Here is a 22,255-nt window from a genome sequence, read left to right on the forward strand (position 1 = left end):
GGTGGGGAGGATGAGTTGGAATGTGTTATCAAGGTAGGTATACACCAAAGCAGACCCCTATCACTCTACTGTGGAAGGCAGAGTCTACTAATTAATATTAATTGTATCTTCTAAAGGATATATGGAAAAATACATGATTATAACATAAGGTTTGAATAAGGCTCACCCATAAAAGATGTTAGACATAGTTTTCGCCGAAGTGCTCGATGTTGATGATGAAGAGGCCGTGGAGTGGCTTCTGATTTAAAGGTATCTGTCAGGTTTGGAAGCAAACTCACGTAGACATTCCCTTGAAGTCCGCCAATGATATGGATACTGCCCAAACATCGTGTGCTCTTGTGTGTTATCGATTCGGAGTATTATTGGGATGAGGTCAGGTTGCATTTGCAATCTTGATAGTGGCTATCTGGCATTCAGCGAGCCACAGTGTAAGTTGTAGATGGAGAATGGGATTTGAGTCAAGTAATGAATAGCTGGTCTGTTGTAATCCTGAGTTCTTCAGGCATGGACTGGATACCAGATTTTATAAGACAAGACTCCTGAGTGTTTGGTGTTGCTGATTAGGAAAATAAATCAGTTTGGTGGAGTGGAGTACGACCGCCACAATGAATTCAAGCTTTTTTTTCCGGACTGGGAAGTGGCCCTGTTGATGCCATGCCAATAACAAATCCCATCCACTCCCTGCTATTAAAAACGAATCCACGGCAGCAATCTTCTTGGAATATTCCTGAAAAAAAGCCTGTTAGCAAAAGGATAAAATCAACCTTGAACTTCCTTGAAACCTTGAAAATTCCTTGAACCTTGCTTGAATAGACAGTTTCACTTATTTTCTCAGCCATAGAAACACTTCTCTTAACTTTGGAAAACAGTCCGGAAAAAAACCCTGAAATTCATGGTGGCGGCCGTACTCCACTCCACTAAATTTAAGACGTGGAGGCGACATGTACGATTACGCCCCTTCACTATACACCTCCCGGCCCGCGCCCGGCCACCTGCGCTGCGCCTGCATGTAGCTGTATGCTGCGCTAGTATGTGTTAGGCGCTCTCGGCGATCTGCACCATCGCAAGATTGCAATGCGGTATCAGTAGATATTGCATGGATACTCCAATTTTACTTCACCTATTGGAAACAATCTTCCATAAATGTTAACTAGAAACAAAGGGCAATTAGCTGATGTAAAGTTATTGCCAAACAATACTGAGTAGCGAGATCAACAGACCGCAGGCTTCAAGATCGTGCGATCGTGGACATCGCCTGATCGCACCCAACACCGGCATAGGACGCCCCCAACGATAGAACCAAGTTTATTTGTTTGAGAATTTGTCTATTGATTCGTGTTGAGTTTGTTTGTTTACAAAAACCGGGCGGCCAAAAGGGTCAAAATCGGCAAAAAAGGGACAAAATAATTTTACAAAAATTAAAGAATCATACGATGGAACCAAATTTGTTTAAGAATTTTTGTCATGATTTGCGTGTAGCTTCGTTGTTAAAAACTGAAGTGAACTGTTGGCAACCTTTGGGTACGCCAATTTGTATTCTTTTTTTTAATCAGTCGTTTCATATTTTGATTTACTGTTTTTAGGAACTTTTTTTTGGGGGGGGCATATTGTTTTCAAATGTTGGTTATTTTTTTTAACTTAATTTCTTTTATGATGTTTTTGTGTTGATTTTGTGCTTTACTATTTACATTTTGATAAGAAAATGTTGTTCGCCCGTAATTTTGTATTTTTGGTGGAATTCATTTTAGTGACATATTGCTTCTAATTTTTGTTATTTAATTTTTCAATAATTTGTTTCGTAAATAGTTTTTGATGTTAGTTTTGTGTTTTATTATTTAAATTTTTAATAAGAAAATGCTGTTTGCTCGTAATTGTTTATTTTTGCTAAAGTTATTTTTTGCTCTTTTGGCCGCCCATAACCCTCGCCCCGTGTTCGTAGTGGATAAACCCTTGTGCATGTCAAACAGTGCATGACATGTCGAACAGTGCACGTAGCCATTATTTATAGCCATTGTTTGGCATGCACAATGTAAGCACATTTTTGTATTGCTTCCTCATAGCACGACGGCTACATGCATTCTATAGTGACACAGTTTCCTGACCACCTTCGACTCTTCCACTCTGCGTGCCAATGAAGCCCTGGTAGAGACAGTTATTGCGCAACATGAAAACGCTATACAATTTACGGCCGTTACCTTGCTAATTATAACTGTTTGTACAGTTCCTTCGAACTATCAGTTAAAAGTTTATTACCCTTAACAGTCCTCAATCCTTCAACCTTAATATGATTATTTTGAATACAGACTGGGGGGATTCAGGTTAAATCAAGAGCACAACAACGGACTCCCGGTGGCCTCATGGCGCTTGCAGCTAATCACAATTTCTACAGCTGACACAACAGTGTAAAACAACTCTTTTGACCATATGGCATGGACCGACTTACGAGTAGGCGGAACTAATTTTTGAATAAGGTTTACAGCTTACACAGCCTAAAGTCTGCATCATAATAGCCTATATATTTTTCATGAATGCATTGATAAGGAAATACAAACTTGAAATGATAAGTGTGAACAAAAAAGCTGACCAGAATAAACAGTGATAAATTTAAAGTCGACCAGTCACGTTTTGGTATTAACTGGTCACGGGTTCAGTGTTCACATAGCGCAAACAATTTTTTTTGGGAGGGGGGAACTAAAGTGCTTGACAAGCAAAACAAAACAAAAGTTGGGATACTTAGTTGAAAAAATAGTTTTCAGCGTCAACGGTATTTAGGTATTTTTACCATAGGGGGATCATATTTGCAAAGAGCTCCTGGAAACATTACATTTATTAGTAATATTACGGTATCTCCTTGCGTGAGACTGTCGGGTCTGTCGGCATGTCGGTAATTCCAAACACACGTCTAGTTATCTGTATCCTAACTTTTAATCGGTCGTTGAGTGATTTCCTCCAACATTCCGATTAATGCTTTACCTCCATAGTATACATTGCCCACAGATGAAATGAGGAAATTGCACCAAGTTAAATAGAATTCGAACCGCGAGCTTATGAATGTATATCTCATGTTATTATTATTATTATAGTTTATTTATTTAATTATTTGAATTAAAAGCAGCCAACGGGCTGAAAACATTCAAATTTACAATGATATTTTAGTTAAAAGTACTTCAAATACAATGAATCCAACTTTAAATTGTAGATTAAAAGGTACAAATCACAACACAAAAAAATTATTCATTATCATTAACAAACATCAAAGATGCGCTTAAAAACACTGCTGATTAAAACTGAGTGTTCAACTATTTAAAGACGAAAAAAGAAGAGTTGGTCACAGACGCTACACTAATTATTGACAAATCACTAGAGACTTAAGAAATGGCTATATGAAACTGTAGTACACAAGATTAAAATTAACAGTTTCAAAATGGCGTAGATCAAAAGGGTATATTACACTTTCTATTTTAGAATTCTGGCCAATGATGGAATGGTAGATTTCTTATACCGCTCAGTAATACAGCAGGGGTGTGACAAGAGCAGAGACAGTTGTGGACCTGAGCTTTCTACCTTGCTTGTTATTTTCTAGGGGAAGCATATGTCGAAATCTGTTCGAACACAAAAGTTTGTTCCCAAAATTGTGCAACCAATCAAACCTTCTGGATTCTAAGCTTTGAATGTCAAGTCTGGCAAGAGCATGGGAGTAAATACTACAGTCATCGCCTAATATGATACGACAAGCACGTTTATCAACGCATTCAATAGAATTACTTTGCTCAATACTAAATGACGTGAGCCAAACTTGCCTAGCATATTCCATAATCGGTCTAATGTAGCAACTTAATTAAGACTGTAAGCATGTCATCTGCAGCCACTTTAGCCTTCTTAAGGACACATAAAGTATATAATCTACGATATGCATTAGAAACAATATCAGTGTGTCCAAAGTGATCCCGGAAATGTTTTGCTTCCTTTTTTAATTCCTGTACTTCCTGCTTTGAAAACTGCATTTCCAGAGAAGGCATAAATGATGCACGTGTATATTTGGACGGAGGAATGTAACGAAGACCCAAACTACAAATGAGTTGCAAATTTCAACTTCTTTTTCAGACTGCGGCACGTATTTTAACTTGGCCATTGCTGATGCAACGGGTTTGGTCCAAACATGTACATGTCAGTATCTGCTTACAAATGAAGATTTATCTGACCGTCCTATACACTGCTGTCAGTGCATGGCTGGAACAAAGAAAACAAGGCACAAAACAGTCACTTATAATACACATGGCAAGCTGGTTGTAGAACACATTTATTGGCAGTCCAAAACATGTCTCCTAAATTTGCCCAAACTTTTATCCATGTCAACGCAAGTATAATTTGAAGTGACGCCTTGCCTGTCGTATGTTAGAATACTTGTCATCTGGCACACAACTTCAGTCTTAAAATAAAACATCGTCAACACGAGAAATATGACTCAGCAGTTCTTAAAGATTAGTGACGAACAAATGGCTTTTTGTATCCAATTCAGTTAAGGTACTTTAACAAACGCCTGCTGTTTACATTAAAGGATATCATGTCCATTGTAAATTGGAGACCGAATGCAATTATATCAAAATAAATAAGGAATACAAGGATTTCTGAACCCCAAATAAGAACGATGATAAACTGTTGACTTCTTTCCTCCCATGTTTCGGGTACCGCTATTCCATAAACCGAAAGTAACTTGGTGCAATTCAGCGGCGACACAGACGCCATGGTACAAAATTCAACAAACTATCAGCGCTTTTCATGATGGCTTCAGGAAACAAACATTCCCCAACGATGTTTTTCTCAGTTTCATAAGTGTAGTTTCATTATTTACCCAGTCTAACCTATAACTTTGTTTACATATTCCAGCATGTATCCAGGATACATGTGCCCAGGGTGAAGGTTTATTTCTGCATTATGGTTTGCATAGCACTATGAGGAACTAAAGAGACTGATAATGTGTACAATTCCGTGCAGAAAGTTCAGCATTGTCGGCCTAGATGTGGAGTTAAAAAAAGATTTTAAAAAGAAACATGCAAAAACACATCTTTCTGTGCGTCTTTAAAGAGACCATGAAATAGAAATGTTTTAGTATATTTTATAAAAACCCTTGAGATTGCACGTCTGGGTCCCAATATACGTGATTTTAAATGTTTGTTTTACAATGTCAGACCATATTTTGGAGCTTTTTCTGCTAATGACATTTGCATATTCATCAGCACCCAGCATCAACGTTGCCCTGATACGTGCACAGAAAATTCATAGATTTTGTAAACACTGCTATCGTAGGTTTCATTTCCTCTGGCAATTTATTGTTGTGTAAGTATATGACAATAAACAAGCAAGCAAGCTTTTCACAGAAATGTTTTCAGAAGGCAAATTTGGAGTACACAATTTGACCATGAAAACATGCAAACTGAACCATGTCTTTCTTGACGTAACTCAAAACAAAAATGTCAAACAGTCTTTATACATTTAAGAAGAGTACAAAGATACACAAAAAGTGATTCTAAGATAAATTCATTTCATGGATCCTTAAATTACCCGTTATTACGTTACGTTATTCACGATCAGAATTTTGTACTTTGCCTTAAATATAACGCGTGGAGTGGTTCATGATGCAATCAGAAAGTAAGTTTGTATTTAATTAAATGAGCGCACTGGATTGGGGACACCCAAAAGACTTGTTTTGTTTTGTTATGGGGTCTTTGCATGCTCTCTTTCCCCTGGATAACCGCTAGGCATCCTAGTGTAATTTGCCTTATTGCCAGCGGTATCAATCGACACGGTAATGAAAGGAGACCACGCATTTAGTCCACGCTATAGCAACATTTTAACTGAAACTGCTTTCATTTACTTTTAAACAGTTTATAACTCAACTGCCTAAAGAGCGGGAGTAATATAAGGCGCTTTGTCTGATGAAATCATTATTATTTAAGCAAAACGTGTTTAAGGTTGTGGGTCAATGTTTGTGCCAACTTCCAAGATCATCCACTTTGAATTATGAACACTATTACCCTTTTCACAAAATGTCCCCTAAACATAGTTTGACACGGCACTAGACAAAAAAGTTCAAAGGGCAAATTAAAACAATCATAGTACAAACCTCGCTCATTGGTCAGAAATACTGTACCGACACATACGCTTCCCGCAAAACCTAAAGTTCTTAAGAGAAAAGTAATATCTATAAAAGTGTTTGAATCTGCATTCATAATCAAGTGATATGCCCTTTATTTTATTCATTCCTTCAGCTCATGTACGTTTAGCAGGGTTTGGTTTAGTCGGTGAGGAGTAGGTTTATTCGCTTTTGCAGCATCGACCAGGAAGTGATCGAAATCACCTCGCGATTCTCATCCCATACAGTTCTACAGCACAGTGTGGTTATTTTCTAAAACCTGGCAAAACCAATGCTATCATAGAGGTTTCAGGGGATATGTTCATTAGCCATACGCTTGAAATAACAGGATAGGAGAGACGCATGCTTTCCTTGTTCCTGTGAAGGACAGAACAAACAGTACCAGGTAATCATGGCTTCAATGTTGCACGGGCACTGCAGTGGTGTTTTGCTCCCCATGCTGCTTGTTTTTCTTCTTAACGGAGGTAAGCACAACCAACGTTTTTGTACCTGTGTAAAACTAGATTTTGTTTCCCTTGAGAATGGGAAGTGTTGCTTTGATATAAAATTTAGCATTTCCGAGAAGTGAATGTATTCTGTTCGTAGATTTTTATTCCCAAAATGTTATGATCTTGCATGATCACAAACGATTCGTGTCCCTTCCAAATAAAACTCTATGTTGTGGGAGTTCCTCATGAAAGTACACCAATAACCCTAGACCCTAGCTTTTTTAATTCAATGCGTGTTTCTCTGAAAGTATATCAGCTCTTCCATTTTGTTTACTGAAAAATTGCCTGGGTTAAATTTTTACCCAAGCGAGAGTGAAAAGTGCAAATACCTGATAGTTTAGGTTGTTTCAACCCAATTTGGGCCTATTTGTTACGCTCGATGCCTAAGTGTTACAATTGAGATCCCGTCGTTATAACCCTCTTCCCAAATCCACATTCCATTCTACTGGCATTTGAATTGATCAAAGGGTGTCCCCAGGTGCCTACAAATTAAAAAAAACGCACAAGAAAAGATCAGAGTACGGTCACGGTACCCTTTTTCCAGTCAAAGGGGGGGGGGTCCCACTACAGTCAACAAAAATTTGACACCCCCCAACACAGTGAAACTACTCAGACAGCTATCTAGACAGCTCAGAGACACATCAGAGAGACAGACCATTGATACAAGAAAGGCCAAGACTTACCCTGGCACTTGGTTTGTCAATAATCCCTTATCACGTGGCTTAGATATTTACATACAATCCCCATGGGACTTGGCTGGAGGCAGGCTCTGGAAAAGAATTACTCAGCTCAGGGGAAGTCCCCATATTAAAGGTGACTAAAATAGGCTGTTCAGCGTCTACAGAGGTACAAATTAACAGGAGGTTTTTGCATTTGCCGATATTTTTTTTAATTACGTAATTAGAAAATAATGGATCCCCAGTGTATCAACTCCGCTCTACGTCGGGTTAAATTAATTTCTGGGATATTTTAACCACAACAACGGTTAATGCCCACTCATTTTGTGGGTGAAAACTGAGACGGAAGGTAATTCCCAACCTAAAGCTGCTTTAACACGGCCAATATTTGGATAGTTGCAGTTTTCACCCTTCGTTGGGTTAAAATTTACGCCATGACTGTTGTTACGGCAGCCGTAATGCATCTCCCATTTCTATCGTTACGGCACTGCAACTGCGCAAGTGCGCCAACTTTATTTCCCTTAACAAAAATCCTCCAAAACCTCTGATGACAAAAGAAAAACATTACTGCTTAGGCCTATACAATAACAAACCAACATAAAAAACGATTACGGTAAAAAACATGAAATTTAGGCGAAAAAAAGAATAAAATGGTCCACGCCCGGATACGTCACACCCTAGTGGTCCCAAGCCTTCCACCTTGATCACACGGCCACAAGCGTTGTTGTTGTTTGATCGAAATGGCGCTTTCAGTAACTCAGGCTATTTGCGCCAATAACTGTACGTTTTTATTCATACTGGACCTTCTTCCTAACTCCTTACGGAGTTAGGAAGAAGGTCCAATTTTAGAGGCAGGAGGAAACCGGAGTACCCGGAGAAAACCTGCGAGAGCGAGTATGGACTGGAAACCATATGCACTTAAAGCCTGGGCCAAGCCAGGACTCGAACCCGGGCCTCATTGGTGCTAAGCGTGGAAAGAACTGCTACGCTAGCCTGCTCCCCCAGGCCACAAGCGTTCAGCGATATAGGTTAATTTAAAAACATATGAATCGTCGTGATGATCAGCTACGTCATCGCACTCGCGCAGTTCAGTGCCGCAACGATAGAAAATTGGAAATGCGTTACGACTGCCCTAACGATGGTCACTTCTTAAAATTTAACCCAGGCATTTTTTCAATGTTGGTTTTTTGATGAGTTACGTCAAAATACGATATGTTACAATCTCATGATGTATAACAATAGATCGTGGTCAATACACATTGAACGATGTTCGACTGGACCTCTTAGTTATTCCTAAACGTGAATGCCTGAACGACGTCATACACACTACAGGCAAACTACAGTTAGAAATATTTTCTGAGCAGGAAATGGGGGTACACGGCAGAACGCTGGGAATCTGCAGCTTCATTTCAACAGAATTTAATGCCACAAAATATAAGTATTTAATTCGCGGAGTTTCCATAATTCACCCGCAATGTACATGTTAGCTGTCCTTAAAATACCAGAACGCCTGTTGTCCTTGATTAGTGGTCAAGCCCAAATATTATTTGGGCATGACCACTAATTCCCATTGGATACAGTACACTAAACTGTACGATACGGTAGAGTATTGTATACGATACACAAAATCCCCTTTAAAAATTCTGACCTCAATTCATATATGTACAAGCTGTAGTAGGCCTACAGACACGTCTGTGAGACTAAACAAAACAGCCCAACGTGTTCAACTACAGTACTCATTCTTCGATTCTGTCCTGGTCTCACAAGAATTAGTGAAAAGGCCAAATAAACAACCCAAGGACAACGGTACTTTGGGGGATCTCAAAGAAGCTTTTGACAGCATCCACTGGAGGGTGATGAATTTCATAGATGAACTGAAGGACATTGGTAATTAGGACAAAATAGTTTTAAATCCTGGTAGCGGGAATGATATCTTCAACGACCTCAAAGGCAGCATTAATACCCCGTATGCCTACCTCTTCCCAATCGACATAATCTATATCCTGAGACTGGTTTTCAGTTTTGGATAAAAAATGCACCTTCAGAAATAAGTGCAAACGTAAAACAGTCGAATGACATCACACTGTTTACAGAATAATGACAGAAGTACAGAATTTCTTGAAACGGGAAACAAAACAATTACGTTGGACCATCTCCGCTAATAAAGCCGAACTTATAGCTCACTATATGAAGGTAATGGCGTAACTATAGATAACTGTGTAATCCACTTTTACAATTAAACGAAATTCTTTGAATGTGAGAGTTCGCTGGTCTAAGCCGAAGGCAGATTTTCTGATTCAAGCGTGGTCCCAAGGGTACTAAGCGTCATATGTAAATGTTAGTGGAGTATGACCAGATGTTATGATTTCTCGTTATCGTTTGGGTATTCATATAAAGTGCCAGCAATGTTCAGTTCAAGTGAATGTATCACAGTTATTTGGGTTTAAATTTTTTTGTGAAACCCTTCGCAAAGTTAGGCTTGACTCGTATGACTCCAAATCAGACATTAACGACGTCGGACCTTTGGACCAAAGTATAAGCGTGACTGTCTCTTTAATTAAAACGGTTCATAAAATCAGTCCACGGTAGTGTTAGATAAGATGTTTCTTCACCACCCCTTCCGCACCTTTTACAACTGGATAAACCTTTCGATGAACCCCACATATGTCTATAGACTTAAAGCTCATGCCTCTCATTTGTTTTTTGTGACGTCTTGGCGAATCACTAAAGGCGAATGCGATTCCACATGAATATTCATCTTAATACAAGACATGAATAATTCATCCTAGCGGAAAAAATTCCGAGACGGAACTGGCTTAAACAATGGACACATTATTAATATTACAAACAATAGCATTAGTAGGTTTGAAATACTCCACTTAACTTCATACACACAGTTATCTCAGCTGCAATCAATGTTTTTAATAACAAAGCAGTAAATGCTCCTTGGTGCCTCAGTAACCTTATTTTCAACTTTGTTTCACTATTTCATGGGGTGCTTCAATGTCTGTTTGGTTTTTATGCTGATGAGTATTTCCGAACTCACGAGCAAAATAAAGTTCTGTTTTTCTGTAAATTTTCTCGGACTAAATTTTATCTTCTTTGCTGATACATTGTTGTTTATGTGCATAGCAAAAAAAATAATTATGGTAATTTTGATTGTTTAAAAGTGTGCGCTTTTCAATGCATTTAACTAAATAGAAGTTTGTAAGAGTTTTCATGCATTGAAGAGAAGTACAAGGATGCAGAAAAATAATTGCTTTGAAGACAAATTCATTGCAGATACACTTTCACATATTCCATAAGGCTTATTTCCTCAACATAATACATGTACCTGCAACAATCTTTTGCCCTGTCCAATTTTACTAACCCACTCAAATATTATTTGATGCTGCAGCTGTGTGCTTGGATTTGCACGGAAAAAATGCCAACCAGAGCTCAACTGGTGATGACAAGAGCGGCCCGTGTAAAGCTATAGATGGGGACAAGTCAACATCTACGCATACGGGTAAGTTAAGCTTAAAAGTACTTAATGTTTTTGTAAATGCTCCTAACGATTGAACTGAATATGAAGAACATAGTTTGTACACGACTTATAAAGACCTTCTATACGGAATGGTTATTAATACCAGTAAATGGTTTGTAGTCTCTGAAATTGTCCTGTCATTAAAATTCGTTGAGAAATCTGCGGTTTGGAATAGTACATTATCTCTCGCCGATATGGTATTTTTGTTCATCATAAAAAAACTTAAAAATTTATAATACAAAATGTTCTTGGAAAGATTGTCTATTTACAAGAATGAATGACTATTCTAAATACACTGCGTGCAAGAAGGTCAATTACCATTTGGAAAATACTAATTCTTGATGCTTTTAGAAAAGATGTTATTCATTCCACAGTTTATTTAGGTTTAGCTATTTAGAATACAATAAAAAATTCATTGATGATGGACGCATTCGTTTTTTTGTAATACTCCCCTATTACAGAAAGCGTGCTCTGTTTTGATACGAGAAAAACCTGGTATTGCATTGAGCTATTTAGGTTTAATTTACCTGGAACCGTAAGGGCAAACTTGTTCATTCGTGCTTTCTTAAATACTTCCTCAGCTATCACAGAGGATGATAAAAGAGATCCGTGGTGGAGATTGGACCTGCTTGATGTCTACTGCTTAAAGAAGATAACCATACTTAACAGAAACGACTCAAGGTGTTCAGACATGCCCCAACATGATTGTGGTAAAATGGCTGATATGGGCGTTTAGCGTTTTAACCGAGGTTCATATCTAATGCAAGGTTATTCCGTGATTCTGAAAGTGATTTCAATTTAAATGCAATTGAATTTTATACGAACTACTCAATACGAGGACGTCGACATTTCTTGAATTACTTTTCTGTAAGCATTGTTGCCAAACGTCTTTGTAGTCCAAACCAATTGTTTGAAATGTTTGGTCTACTATCTCATTGAACAATGACAATAAAAGTATGTAAGATGTTTAAATGTCTCCAATTTCCATCTGAAAATCAAGAAGAAAGCCGAGAACTGGGGTAAAATCTGGCACATGGTCTCCTAACTGGCTTTTAATACACATCGGTACTTTTTAACAGTTAATCTGCGACTTTTTTGGAGATAAAAAATGATGATTAACCATTTTTCTACACAGCTTTGTCTTTGAAAAAAATTGTCTGATTAAGCTTTCGCGACTTTCGTTAAACGTGTTAAAAAAGCGTATAAAAAGTTTTACCACTTAAACGTTAGCCCGTCTAAGGTCGGTTTGGGGGGATGGTGCACTAAGACACGGAAGTGAACTGGTAATTCCATTCCAACCACTATTCGTCCAATGCCTTTTTTTGTTTCCGCATAAATCTTAAGCGCTGCGATCATGCTTTTCGTTTTTATGAACAGAAATACAACTCTTCCGGGATCTCAAAATGCTTTCCAAATAATCATTGTGTCCAATATAAAATGACACAATGTGCTAAGCTTTTAATATCGTTTTTCAACTTCAGCTCGCCGTTTAATAGGTGCTGTAGTTAGTGCTGGGTTGAGTCCAAATCGTAATTCAAACAGAGAGATAGGAACAGTTACAGATGAACAAGCCACTTCCCAAACGCCGAGCATTGACTTCATAGCCAACCCTGCAGTCACTGCCCGTTACGTGAGAGTGGATCTTCCTGGTAGAAATAGAATACTTCACATGCGTGAAGTCTACGTTGAAGAATTCACGGATGAAGATGGAGCAGGTAGGTTTTCAAAACTGATTAATCGTTGACAGTCACAAGTGTTGTCAGGAATGGTTTTACACAGAGTTGCGCAACATGAAACTCTTCTGTCTCTCTTCTTGTCAAGTCGCATGCTTCATATTTTAGTTGAAAGGCCCCAAAGTGCAGTAAAGTACAGACAAGCGGGTACATCACCAAATGAATGATGAGATTCTTTTCTCTTAGGCTGCCAATACCAAAGCCGGCATCTAACAATTCAACGAAAGGTCGAAAAAAGTAATGTAAATCAAAGTAAACACGACCTCAGGAGATGAATTTGAGTTATCTCTTTAAGGAAATAATTTGAAAATTCAATAGAAGATCAGAAATTGCACAGGTTAAACATAAACTGTTATTTTTGTCCGTCAATACAGACGAGGCAGTGGATTTTACACTCGTCACCAGCCCTACTCTACTTGGTAGCACTGGAAACAACAATGCAACCATTGGAGCTTACAAAAGCCCCAGAGATATCACCGCTGCCGTGTCATTCGGTCGGCAGTTGATGATTGGAGGAGCTAATAATGGACTGCCTTCAAGTTCAAAAGAGCTGCAGAGCAATCAGCTGGGATGTCAACTCAGACAAATCCAGTTACCCGAAGTCGGTGGGCTTGACAGAACAGGTGTCTTCTACTGCGAAGCCACTAAGCCCGGCAAGTCGGCCACAAGGATACAGACCATAATTTTGCCAACAGATGGTAATTTATCGTTTTTCTCCTCTAAAAATGCCAATACACTAAGTAGGTACTTGCATAACATTGTTATAAATGTTAGCAAGCCAATCAACTTGAGTGACATCATAGATAAGTTACCATAGGACCACTGTGCCGGCGCGCGCTCTACCACCAGCGCTACATCCGGCTTTTGTTGCTAGTTCCTCTCGGTAGACCCTTCTGTTGCTACAGCAACGTCGTAATTTTGCCCACCCGTATTTGGCAAACGACGGCTCGCCGTCAGTACTTCTCATTCCTGTGTTTATTTATTTTTTGTTCAGTCTAGGAAGATTCTAAGTCAGCATGATTTCATGGTATCGTTTCTAGAGGGAGTTAGTGACTCGGCTCATTAACATCCTGGAATATATCTAACGCCGGTATTCAGAAAGATCCAGTGCATACTTTAAAATAATATGCCTCGTTGACTTCTGCCCGTTTGATTTTATCAGAATCTAGTGTATACGTACGTCCACTTCAACGAACAAAAACAGTAAATATCGGAGATTCAGTTCGATTGGAAATGCGAAAAGTGAATTCACCAAATACCGACTACAGATGGCAGCACAATGGAAGTGATGTTACTTTGTGGGACAAACAGCTTAGTGTGACTATTCCTCATGTTGCTGTGACGGATGCAGGAGTCTACAGTTGTTTCCCATCTGGACATGAAGGTCAACGACTGCATGGCATCATGAGACTCGTTGTGCGAGGTATTTGCATTAATTGTTTCGTCGATGTACACACCTTAGACACATCGTATTCGATGTTACAATTACTGTGCGCCAGCGTGGAACAAATGCTACGGATTATCTTAGAAGTCTGTTGAAGTGAAACTCAAAAAAGGAAGCGACAGCTAAAATATGACCACTTCTATCTTCCTAACTTACAAATGAAAAAACAGCCTAGTCCAAGTTATTTCCTTTCAATTTCAAGTAGCTCTTCCACCAAAAGAAACCATAGGGAGACAATTTATAGTAATTATTTAACCTTACGAAAACATTAAAAATGGAAGTTCGGGAAACATTTCAATCTCTCCCAGAAGTGTCATGTCCAAGATGGAGTTGGATAGATAGATAGATCGTGGTCTAATACATTCACATGCTGAATCTGCTGCGATATAGGACGAGGAAAAAAAAAGTAAAAGGATGTAATTAAAGTAAGGAAAGTACCGTGCTTGACCCAGTGGGAATGTCTCCCAGAAATTACCATCTATGAATTCAGATTACTTTTCTACCAGAATGTTCTGCAGAAAAGTGGGGGTCCCTTTCCTGTCTCAATATCTGCCGTCGATGCTACAATGGGGGAGTTTGTGATGCCAACACCGGAACGTGTGTCTGTGCACCAGGTTTCAGTGGAGAACACTGTGAGCAAGGTATCGAAAATAACTTTTCTAAAATGACTGCGCTGACATAACGTTATATCATAAGACTCCATTCGTTTGCCACTACAAACGATTGGTCAATCATCGATGCACATTACTATTTGTTCTGCACACAGTCCACGGTCGTAACGTCTTCGGACAAAATGCCGGTCACCGATGCTCCAACAGTGGCGATCAGCACGACAGTGCTTGTCGGGGTCGTTTATTTTGTTTGTCTGATCCTTACGGATGTTCATGTGCTGCAGGGTTCACAGGACTGGACTGCATGCGAGGTAATATGAAACTAAAATTGAAACTCACATTAATTTTCAGCCACAGGTTATGATCATATCCCCGTTATTGGTCGCAGTTGACAACTTGTAATTCCGCAGGGAAACTTTTGAAAAATGTAGGCCCTACTTTTCCCAAGTCAAAAGACACATTCCATCATTATATGTAATATTTCCTCTCATGATTAATTACAGTTTAGTCAATCTACGCGACAGACATGTGTGATATGTGCACGAATGCCGAAAGATTCGTAGCATTAGATCAATACAAGTTTTTAAAAATTGCAATTGAGGGTTGGTTGATGCGTTGCAACTTTTACTTAAGAGTGGACATGCTTCATGCTTCACATGGAGCATTACCCTAACTATAGCACTATACGTACTTAACAATTATGACAGTGACTATTCACATAAAATTGATTTAAAAGTCTGTGGACTCTTAAAACAGGATGCCCGGACGGAACGTATGGAGCTGACTGTAAGCAGACATGCCACTGCGCACCAGGAAAAACCTGCAGTAAGGATACTGGAGAATGCATTAATCATGAATGTGCCGGGCAATATTTTGGGAACAACTGCCAGTGCTCTGGTGAGTAATAAGCTACAGATATGACATAGATTCTCTTGCAATAAATGCCATACATACCAAAACCGTGATGAAGGCCCCAGCCCAAGCGATTTCTTTCTTCGAGTCCTACATTATGATATTAACTTTAATCACACCTTCACTGTATCTCGTAATCCTTTGCGAGCCAAACGTTTCCATTCTTCATGAAACCATGTCTGATCCCAGTGATCAGTTGGTCTGGCGGCTTTCCTAGAATGAGAAAGCCTGATTTCAGACCACCAGCCTATAATTCCTTGTCAAAATCAGTCGAAGCGGTAGTCTCGTCGATTATGCTTAATTATAACACGCGAGTTACTTATTTCGGTCTTGCACGACCTCACGTCTCATAAAGATGGCTTTACTCTAAAGCCATTTTCTGGTTTGAAAGTACGAAGACTTTCAGCTGGCAGAAACAAATATGTAAAACCCGTCGTCAGGTCCAACTTCCTATTTTGGAAAAAAAAAAAACATATGAATAGAATGGAGGTTTATATTGCAATGATTAGTATGCCAAGAGGGGAAAATCGTCCAGAAGGAACATACAGGAAAACATCAATGATCTGACATCTTGATACATACATGTAACTCTTGGTCTCCTTAATTTTGATTTCAGAGGTAGAACCTTTCTCGGGAGAAGTAATATCAACACTTGTAAAGAAACGCAGCCTCAGGTTTTCCTGGAGTGAACCGATTTGTGTATCTAAGCAGGGTGGTTCCATCACCGGGTACAAATACAGGCTCAGTGCCGTGATTTCCGGATCACAAACAGAGTTAAACCATCAAATCTCGGCAAAATCAGCTATAATAGAAGACTTGATACCATACATTGAGTATAACTTTCAAGTTGCGGCTGAAACAAGTTACGGGACTGGACGGTATAGCAGTGGTCTCATAGTGCGGACGAAAGAAGCCAGTGAGTTGCGAGGAAAAGGATTCAAGAATGGGCTGAATGTGCTTTTATTCCTTAAAAAAATAGGTTTAGAGAGAATTTAGACGAAGGTCAAGAAATAGTGCCTACGACTCAAATAAACTAACACTTCTTCAATGTCCGACTCCACACATAGCTCCCGATTTGCACACCACACTGAAAGTCGTATAACACGTGTTGTTAGCTACTCTGTCAGGGAACCAAATTCAAACATTAAATGAGTACCAGTAACTGATTCAAATTGCTTCGGTAAGATTTGTGCTTCCATCCCGCTCACTTTTCTATGACAATTCCCGCACAATTACGGAATGTACCTTCCACTTGTATAGTCTCTCATCTCACGCCTACAAAAAATAAGGGATCAATAACAGTTCGTCTATCTTTTTAGAGCCAACAGTCCCTCAGAATGTCACCATCGAGAGTATCACCGAAGATTCGATAACGCTTGCCTGGTTGGAACCCGATCCTCCACATGGTAACATAACGGCCTACAATGTTGCCTGGAGACACGTCGGTGAAACACAAGAGGAGAAATATGTCAACACCACTGTCACACATCACAGGATGAGTGGTCTTCAGCTGAGTGAGAAATACTCAGTTAAGGTAAACAACTTCAAGTGAACATGTTTATTTATGTTTATGGTTTCTCAATAGCTAGAGAAGCTACAAACTGAATACGTGTGTGAACCTTCACCGGCATTAATGGTGTTCACCAGCTTTGGGTGTGTAATAAGCCTTTTGCGAGTTAGATTTCAGAAAAATCTGGTGCACTTAATTCTTTAAATTTACGTGAACATAACAATTAGAATTCTTCATACAAAAGACACGGTTGCTATACTTTGTGATTCGGGGCAAGCTTTTTCTTAGTTCTCAATTGATAAGAAAGGCACAAAGGAACCAGTCCATCCCAGAGATGGCGGTCGCTATGCAAACGCTTGCCTCGAATCACGAGATAACCATCAGTGTCTTCAGTCTAGGGAATTCAAATTGTTATGTTAATGTGCAATCAGATAACTCAGTGTACCATATTTTATATTTTATATTTTAAGTTTAACTTACAAAAGGTGAATTCTGCGGCAATCGGCCTTTTAACAAAAGTGGCTTCGGTTGCCACCCTATATGCATGTTATTTCCAGCAGCAGTCACTGCACTTAGTCACAGCCTAGGTTAGCATTCACTATTATCAAGATGATACTGAATTTGTGTTATGTTAAGATCCATGAGATTTTGTAAACACAATGTGACATTGTTTCCCATGCTATAGGTGCGCGCAAAAACGAAGGTAGGTCTTGGTGATTGGAGCGAAAACATCTCTGCAACGGTCGTTGGAGGTAAATACTTTTTGCTTTGAGTCTTAATTTCACATAAATACGATACTTATAGAACTGCATGGTCTTCACCTTCCGCCTTTCTTACCCAGGATCGAATTACCTCGGTCGACACATGATTGCTTTTAAATCCTTGCCCCTGCATAACGAGTTTTTTCGTTGGATATAATTCGCGGGGCTTAGGCCTCAGTGTACAAATCGAAACTTGTTTATCAATCAATGCTGTTTATTTTGATAAAAATAACACACAAATTTGATGAAGTGTAGGAGAAAACCGATACAAATTAGTTAATAGAATTATGAGTAAGTGGTAGACATAGGAGTAATTTTCAAAATAAATAGCACAGGATTTAGGAAATTATTCTTTCAGCGAAAGGGCAACCCTACAAAAGCAATGACAGATGCAAACTGGCATCCAAAATATGGCTCTGTTAAGATGGCAAGAAAATAACGAAGTAAGTCTGGTATGAATTGGCTTGATGAGCCATGAAAAGGTTGGATGCAAAATATGTATCACGGGAGTATCTTCAGTTATTTTTCCTAGAATTTCTAGTTGCTGTGTTTTCCTATGTGTCCTGTCAAATGGCAAGAGGTGGTGGTACCTGCTGATTTAATATTATGACACTTTCAGAACTAGGTGTTCACACATTTTGACTCGATCACATGGGGAAAAATGATATCCTGTGGGAGGAATGGATTTCCAATACAATGACAGTGAGGTGCATGGGAGCCTGAGTGGCATACAGAGTTGTCGCCGTGTCGTTTTCTTTCTGTTTGCAACACTTGACTTCGGGTCCAGTGGGACACATTTGATTTGGTGATCTATCCCTGGATTCACAGAAAATGGCCATACACAGGATAATATCTAAGGGAGGGTCTAGATAAGGGACAATCAAAGAGGTTTTACACATTTACCCCCTTTCATCACATCAACATTTTTGTTAAAATCTCGAGTTGCGAGTGGTCTGGATATGGATATATACATCAGTTGTTGAAAACACAGCTGCCGATATCTGATCTCGTCTACTTCACTCATACTGACACAGGTTCCGCAATGGAATAGATTGAGGGCAGCAAGTCTAACGGTTTCCAATAGCCATCAAACATACTGATAATCAGCAGAACCAGCAGGAAAAAACCTTCCTCTGAAAAGAGGCCCTGAAAGCCACACATCAGATTTCATAGGAAACACAAAATGAACACGCATAGTTGATTAAAACTGGATGGTTTACCAGACATGAAATAAATTTTTAGAGGAAACATGTCAGCACAAAACATGAAAATCATGGAAGTTATAAACAGTGCCTACTGTCTGCTTATGTATAAACGTTGAGGCCTTACAAAATGATAACTCCTGTTATCTCTGAAGCAACTAATTTGTCTTCTTTTCGTGTTAACAATAACATGCTATTTCTAATTGCAGTACCTGGTCCCTTACGCAATCTCCGCTGGACAAATAGAACCAAGGAGACAGTTACTCTGGACTGGGACCCACCGTCACAACCCAAAGGACCAATAAGCGGTTACGTTGTACGTAATATACCAGCAATGAATCTTCATTTGCTTTTTGAAAAAGCACGCACTCTAGCCATATTTGCACACAAGCCTTCATTACATGTATATTTCACGAATCAATAGATACATTATGCAAATGAAAGTATCATATAGATATTAGTATCAACTGGAGATAAACTCCAGTGGTGCCCAATCAAAGTGGCACTTTGATTCGCCATACAATGACGCTGCGACTTTTGTACTTCAAAACTTTTTTCAAGGTAAAATTCAGGGCAACAGAAAAGGAGGATTTCATAAAGAGAGAGACCGAAAGCGCTCCTTTTGTTGAGACAAACCTCGAGCCAGGCACAAAGTATGAATTCAATATTTTTGCCAAAAATTGGTGGTACACAGGAACGCCCTCTATCTTGGAAGTTTACACCATATCAGCGAAAGGTAAATTTATTTTTCTCTCCTAATGTACGAGAATTAGCTGTCTGGGAAATGGTCAAGCTACCTCAGCTCCGGTTTCACTTCCAAATAAGGAGTGTGAGTGAAAAAAGGGGTGTGGGTATAATAAAATGCACAACGTTTCCAATTAAATCAAGCAATGCCCACATATATCTGAGAAAACTTCCAGTGCCAAAAGTTCCATCCACCAAATTACATTAGTATATTCCATTCATACCCCTCGGAAACCCCATTATGGCTAGTGGCCCAATGAATTAGGTTTCCGTTACACTCTTTTGACGGAGCTACATCGTAATTGAGCCAATACTCAAATGGTTCATTCATTAGAAATAAACGACGCTGTCTGCTGTTTTAATATGAAAAAAGACCGACAACAAGAACAGACTGAAGTTTTGATGTTTTCTTATATTCGAAAAAATGTGTTACTAAATCTTCAACAGACATACATGTACCAGCACAACCAAAAGGGGTACTTCAGCTGACGGTTAAATTTTTGATGCGAACACCAAGGTTGGATTTCATTCGTTAGTATTGGGTTGATGACCACGTGGCGTTTCAAGTGTTATAAGTTTACGCTTTCAATGTTCTCTACAGAAACACGGCAAAATAATTCAACTGGACTTGCGGTGGGGATGGTGTTTCTAGTTTTGGCTCTCGTCACCACTGTTTTAGTCGCCATTATTATTTTTAGAAGGTAACAGAACAATGTAATTTTCTTGCTTTCAAGCTATCAGACAAAAATGTCCAAATTCCCTACGGACACTGAAGGGATGGTAGACAGATGTTGACAGATGCTTTCAAAATATCATTGACCTACAGAAAAGCTAATCAACCTCAAAGGACGTCTGACGGAAGAAGATCCTTAATGTTCCCAACAGATCGACCACATGAACTTAAAGTTGATGAGCCAGGTATTCTTCCATAAGGATGACATTTTCGCATTTCCTACTTTTTGGCACGACCAGTGTTCTGTTTAACCTACGAGCGGGTTTTTATGAGTGTCAAAGAAGTGTCAATTTCTTTGCACCAGGTCAACATGGTCATGGTATTTTTCACCACAGTGGGGGTGTAGACCTAGGTGCTTTGGGGTTTTATTTTAAAGGCAATATGAGCCTTTGAGTAAAGGGGCGTAAAGAGGTTACAGGCGCTGTGCAGAATTTAAAAGTTTACTACTGTAAAACTTGTTAGCGTCCCACTGTAGATATTGGGTGTTTGACACTCATTCAATATGCAAATTGTTTTCAGTGGGTTATTTTATTACGTTTCGTTGTGTTTGATCCACTCCAGAAATTACTTATATTTTTATTATTAATCATTATTATTATTATTGCTGTTGGGGATGGTTGATGGATAAAAATAAACTGAAAGTGCCCTAACAGAAGAGCCCAAGTTTGACCAAAAAGAATCGGAGCAATACGTTTTCTGGAGCAATGTAGGACCTTAAATATTGATAAAACGCTCTCAACAGTGAAACAGTGTCATGTATATATCGAAATTGATGTTTTCAGGCAATTTATGTCACTAAAGTGCTCTTTATTAAGTGAAAGATTCCTAAAAAACTATTTCATATACCTATCACTACTGTTACTAGCTATCCCGTCACCGTAGGTGGTTAACTGTTAACAATAAAGGGAGCTTCAGTCAACGTTCTTGCTCTTGTTCCCACATACAGTAATGGCGACGTCTTCGAACGCTTATTGTGATTCTGAGGGTGGGAGCAGTCCGCCTACACCTTTGGGGTCCCCTAAGCTCGCGCCTAAACCAAGCCAGAAACAAGTCTTCAAGCAGCCACCGCCCGTTTGCTCGGAGGCGCTAGCTGACTACACCAAGATGAAGGAATCAATGAAAGAAAGTGGATTTGAGGCAGACTATAAGGTTGCTGTGTATTCTTGCTCAGAAACTTGACACCTTTTCTGTTGTAGGCCTGTCAGTTCAGAGACCTTAACACGTCACATTTACACAATGTTCAAAGCATATATACTACCTGAACTAGAATTAATTGTATCACAGTCTCTGAGGAAACTTTAATCCGTACTTCACCATGTACAGCATTATTGAAGAATCAATCATAATTCATTCTATGTGTTTTTCCTCCAGACGATTCCAGACGGTCAGTTACATCCTTGGACTGTGGCAAGGAAACCAGAAAACAAGCACAAGAATCGATTTGCCAATGTCATTGCCTGTATGTGTACACCAAACTTTCGTATTTTACCCCTTTGTATTTGTATTGAAGATGACTCCTTAAGGTATGGCCTTTTGCCGTTGTAAGGACCGATTGTATATTCAGAGGGAAATGAGTTGCCATGAAACTGACAATCAACTCCAAATTTGCTCGCAGATGACCATTCTCGCGTTGTATTGACGCCTATGGAAGGAGACCCTCATTCCGATTACATAAACGCATGCTACGTGGACGTGAGTTGGCTAATACAAATATATACTATTCATTCCTAGAGGCATTAATTTCTCACAGTGTCATTAGG

The 22,255-nt window shown here is 39.2% G+C and overlaps 1 protein-coding gene across 1 annotated transcript; it reads left to right on the forward strand.

Moving 5' to 3' along the window:
• Nucleotides 1-6,146: 6,146 nt before the first annotated feature.
• On the forward strand, nt 6,147-22,226 carry LOC147797118 (uncharacterized). Its single transcript, XM_087144250.1, has 19 exons — nt 6,147-6,618; nt 10,717-10,827; nt 11,427-11,555; nt 12,327-12,560; nt 12,953-13,276; nt 13,741-14,001; nt 14,529-14,663; nt 14,789-14,944; nt 15,390-15,530; nt 16,162-16,461; nt 16,865-17,079; nt 17,741-17,807; nt 19,228-19,334; nt 19,580-19,754; nt 20,364-20,463; nt 20,589-20,680; nt 21,442-21,644; nt 21,867-21,954; nt 22,111-22,226. The coding sequence occupies exons 1-19, from the start codon at nt 6,546-6,548 to the stop codon at nt 22,224-22,226; spliced, it is 3,027 nt and encodes a 1,008-aa protein (XP_087000376.1). The 5' UTR covers nt 6,147-6,545.
• Nucleotides 22,227-22,255: the final 29 nt, after the last annotated feature.

This window comes from Acanthaster planci, linkage group LG12 (genome assembly GCF_054643075.1).
Source record: "Acanthaster planci isolate LZ-2023a linkage group LG12, COTS_SCS, whole genome shotgun sequence".
Taxonomy (NCBI): domain Eukaryota; kingdom Metazoa; phylum Echinodermata; class Asteroidea; order Valvatida; family Acanthasteridae; genus Acanthaster; species Acanthaster planci.

What these genes read in the sequence shown, in the direction of transcription:
- LOC147797118 (XM_087144250.1), top strand. Translation starts at nt 6,546, where the DNA reads ATGGCTTCAATGTTGCACGGGCACTGCAGTGGTGTTTTGCTCCCCATG. An exon ending in CATGAGACTCGTTGTGCGAG is followed by an intron (nt 14,002 to 14,528) that starts GTATTTGCATTA and finishes CTTTTCTACCAG; the next exon opens with AATGTTCTGCAGAAAAGTGG. An exon ending in GATTTGAGGCAGACTATAAG is followed by an intron (nt 21,645 to 21,866) that starts GTTGCTGTGTAT and finishes TTTTTCCTCCAG; the next exon opens with ACGATTCCAGACGGTCAGTT.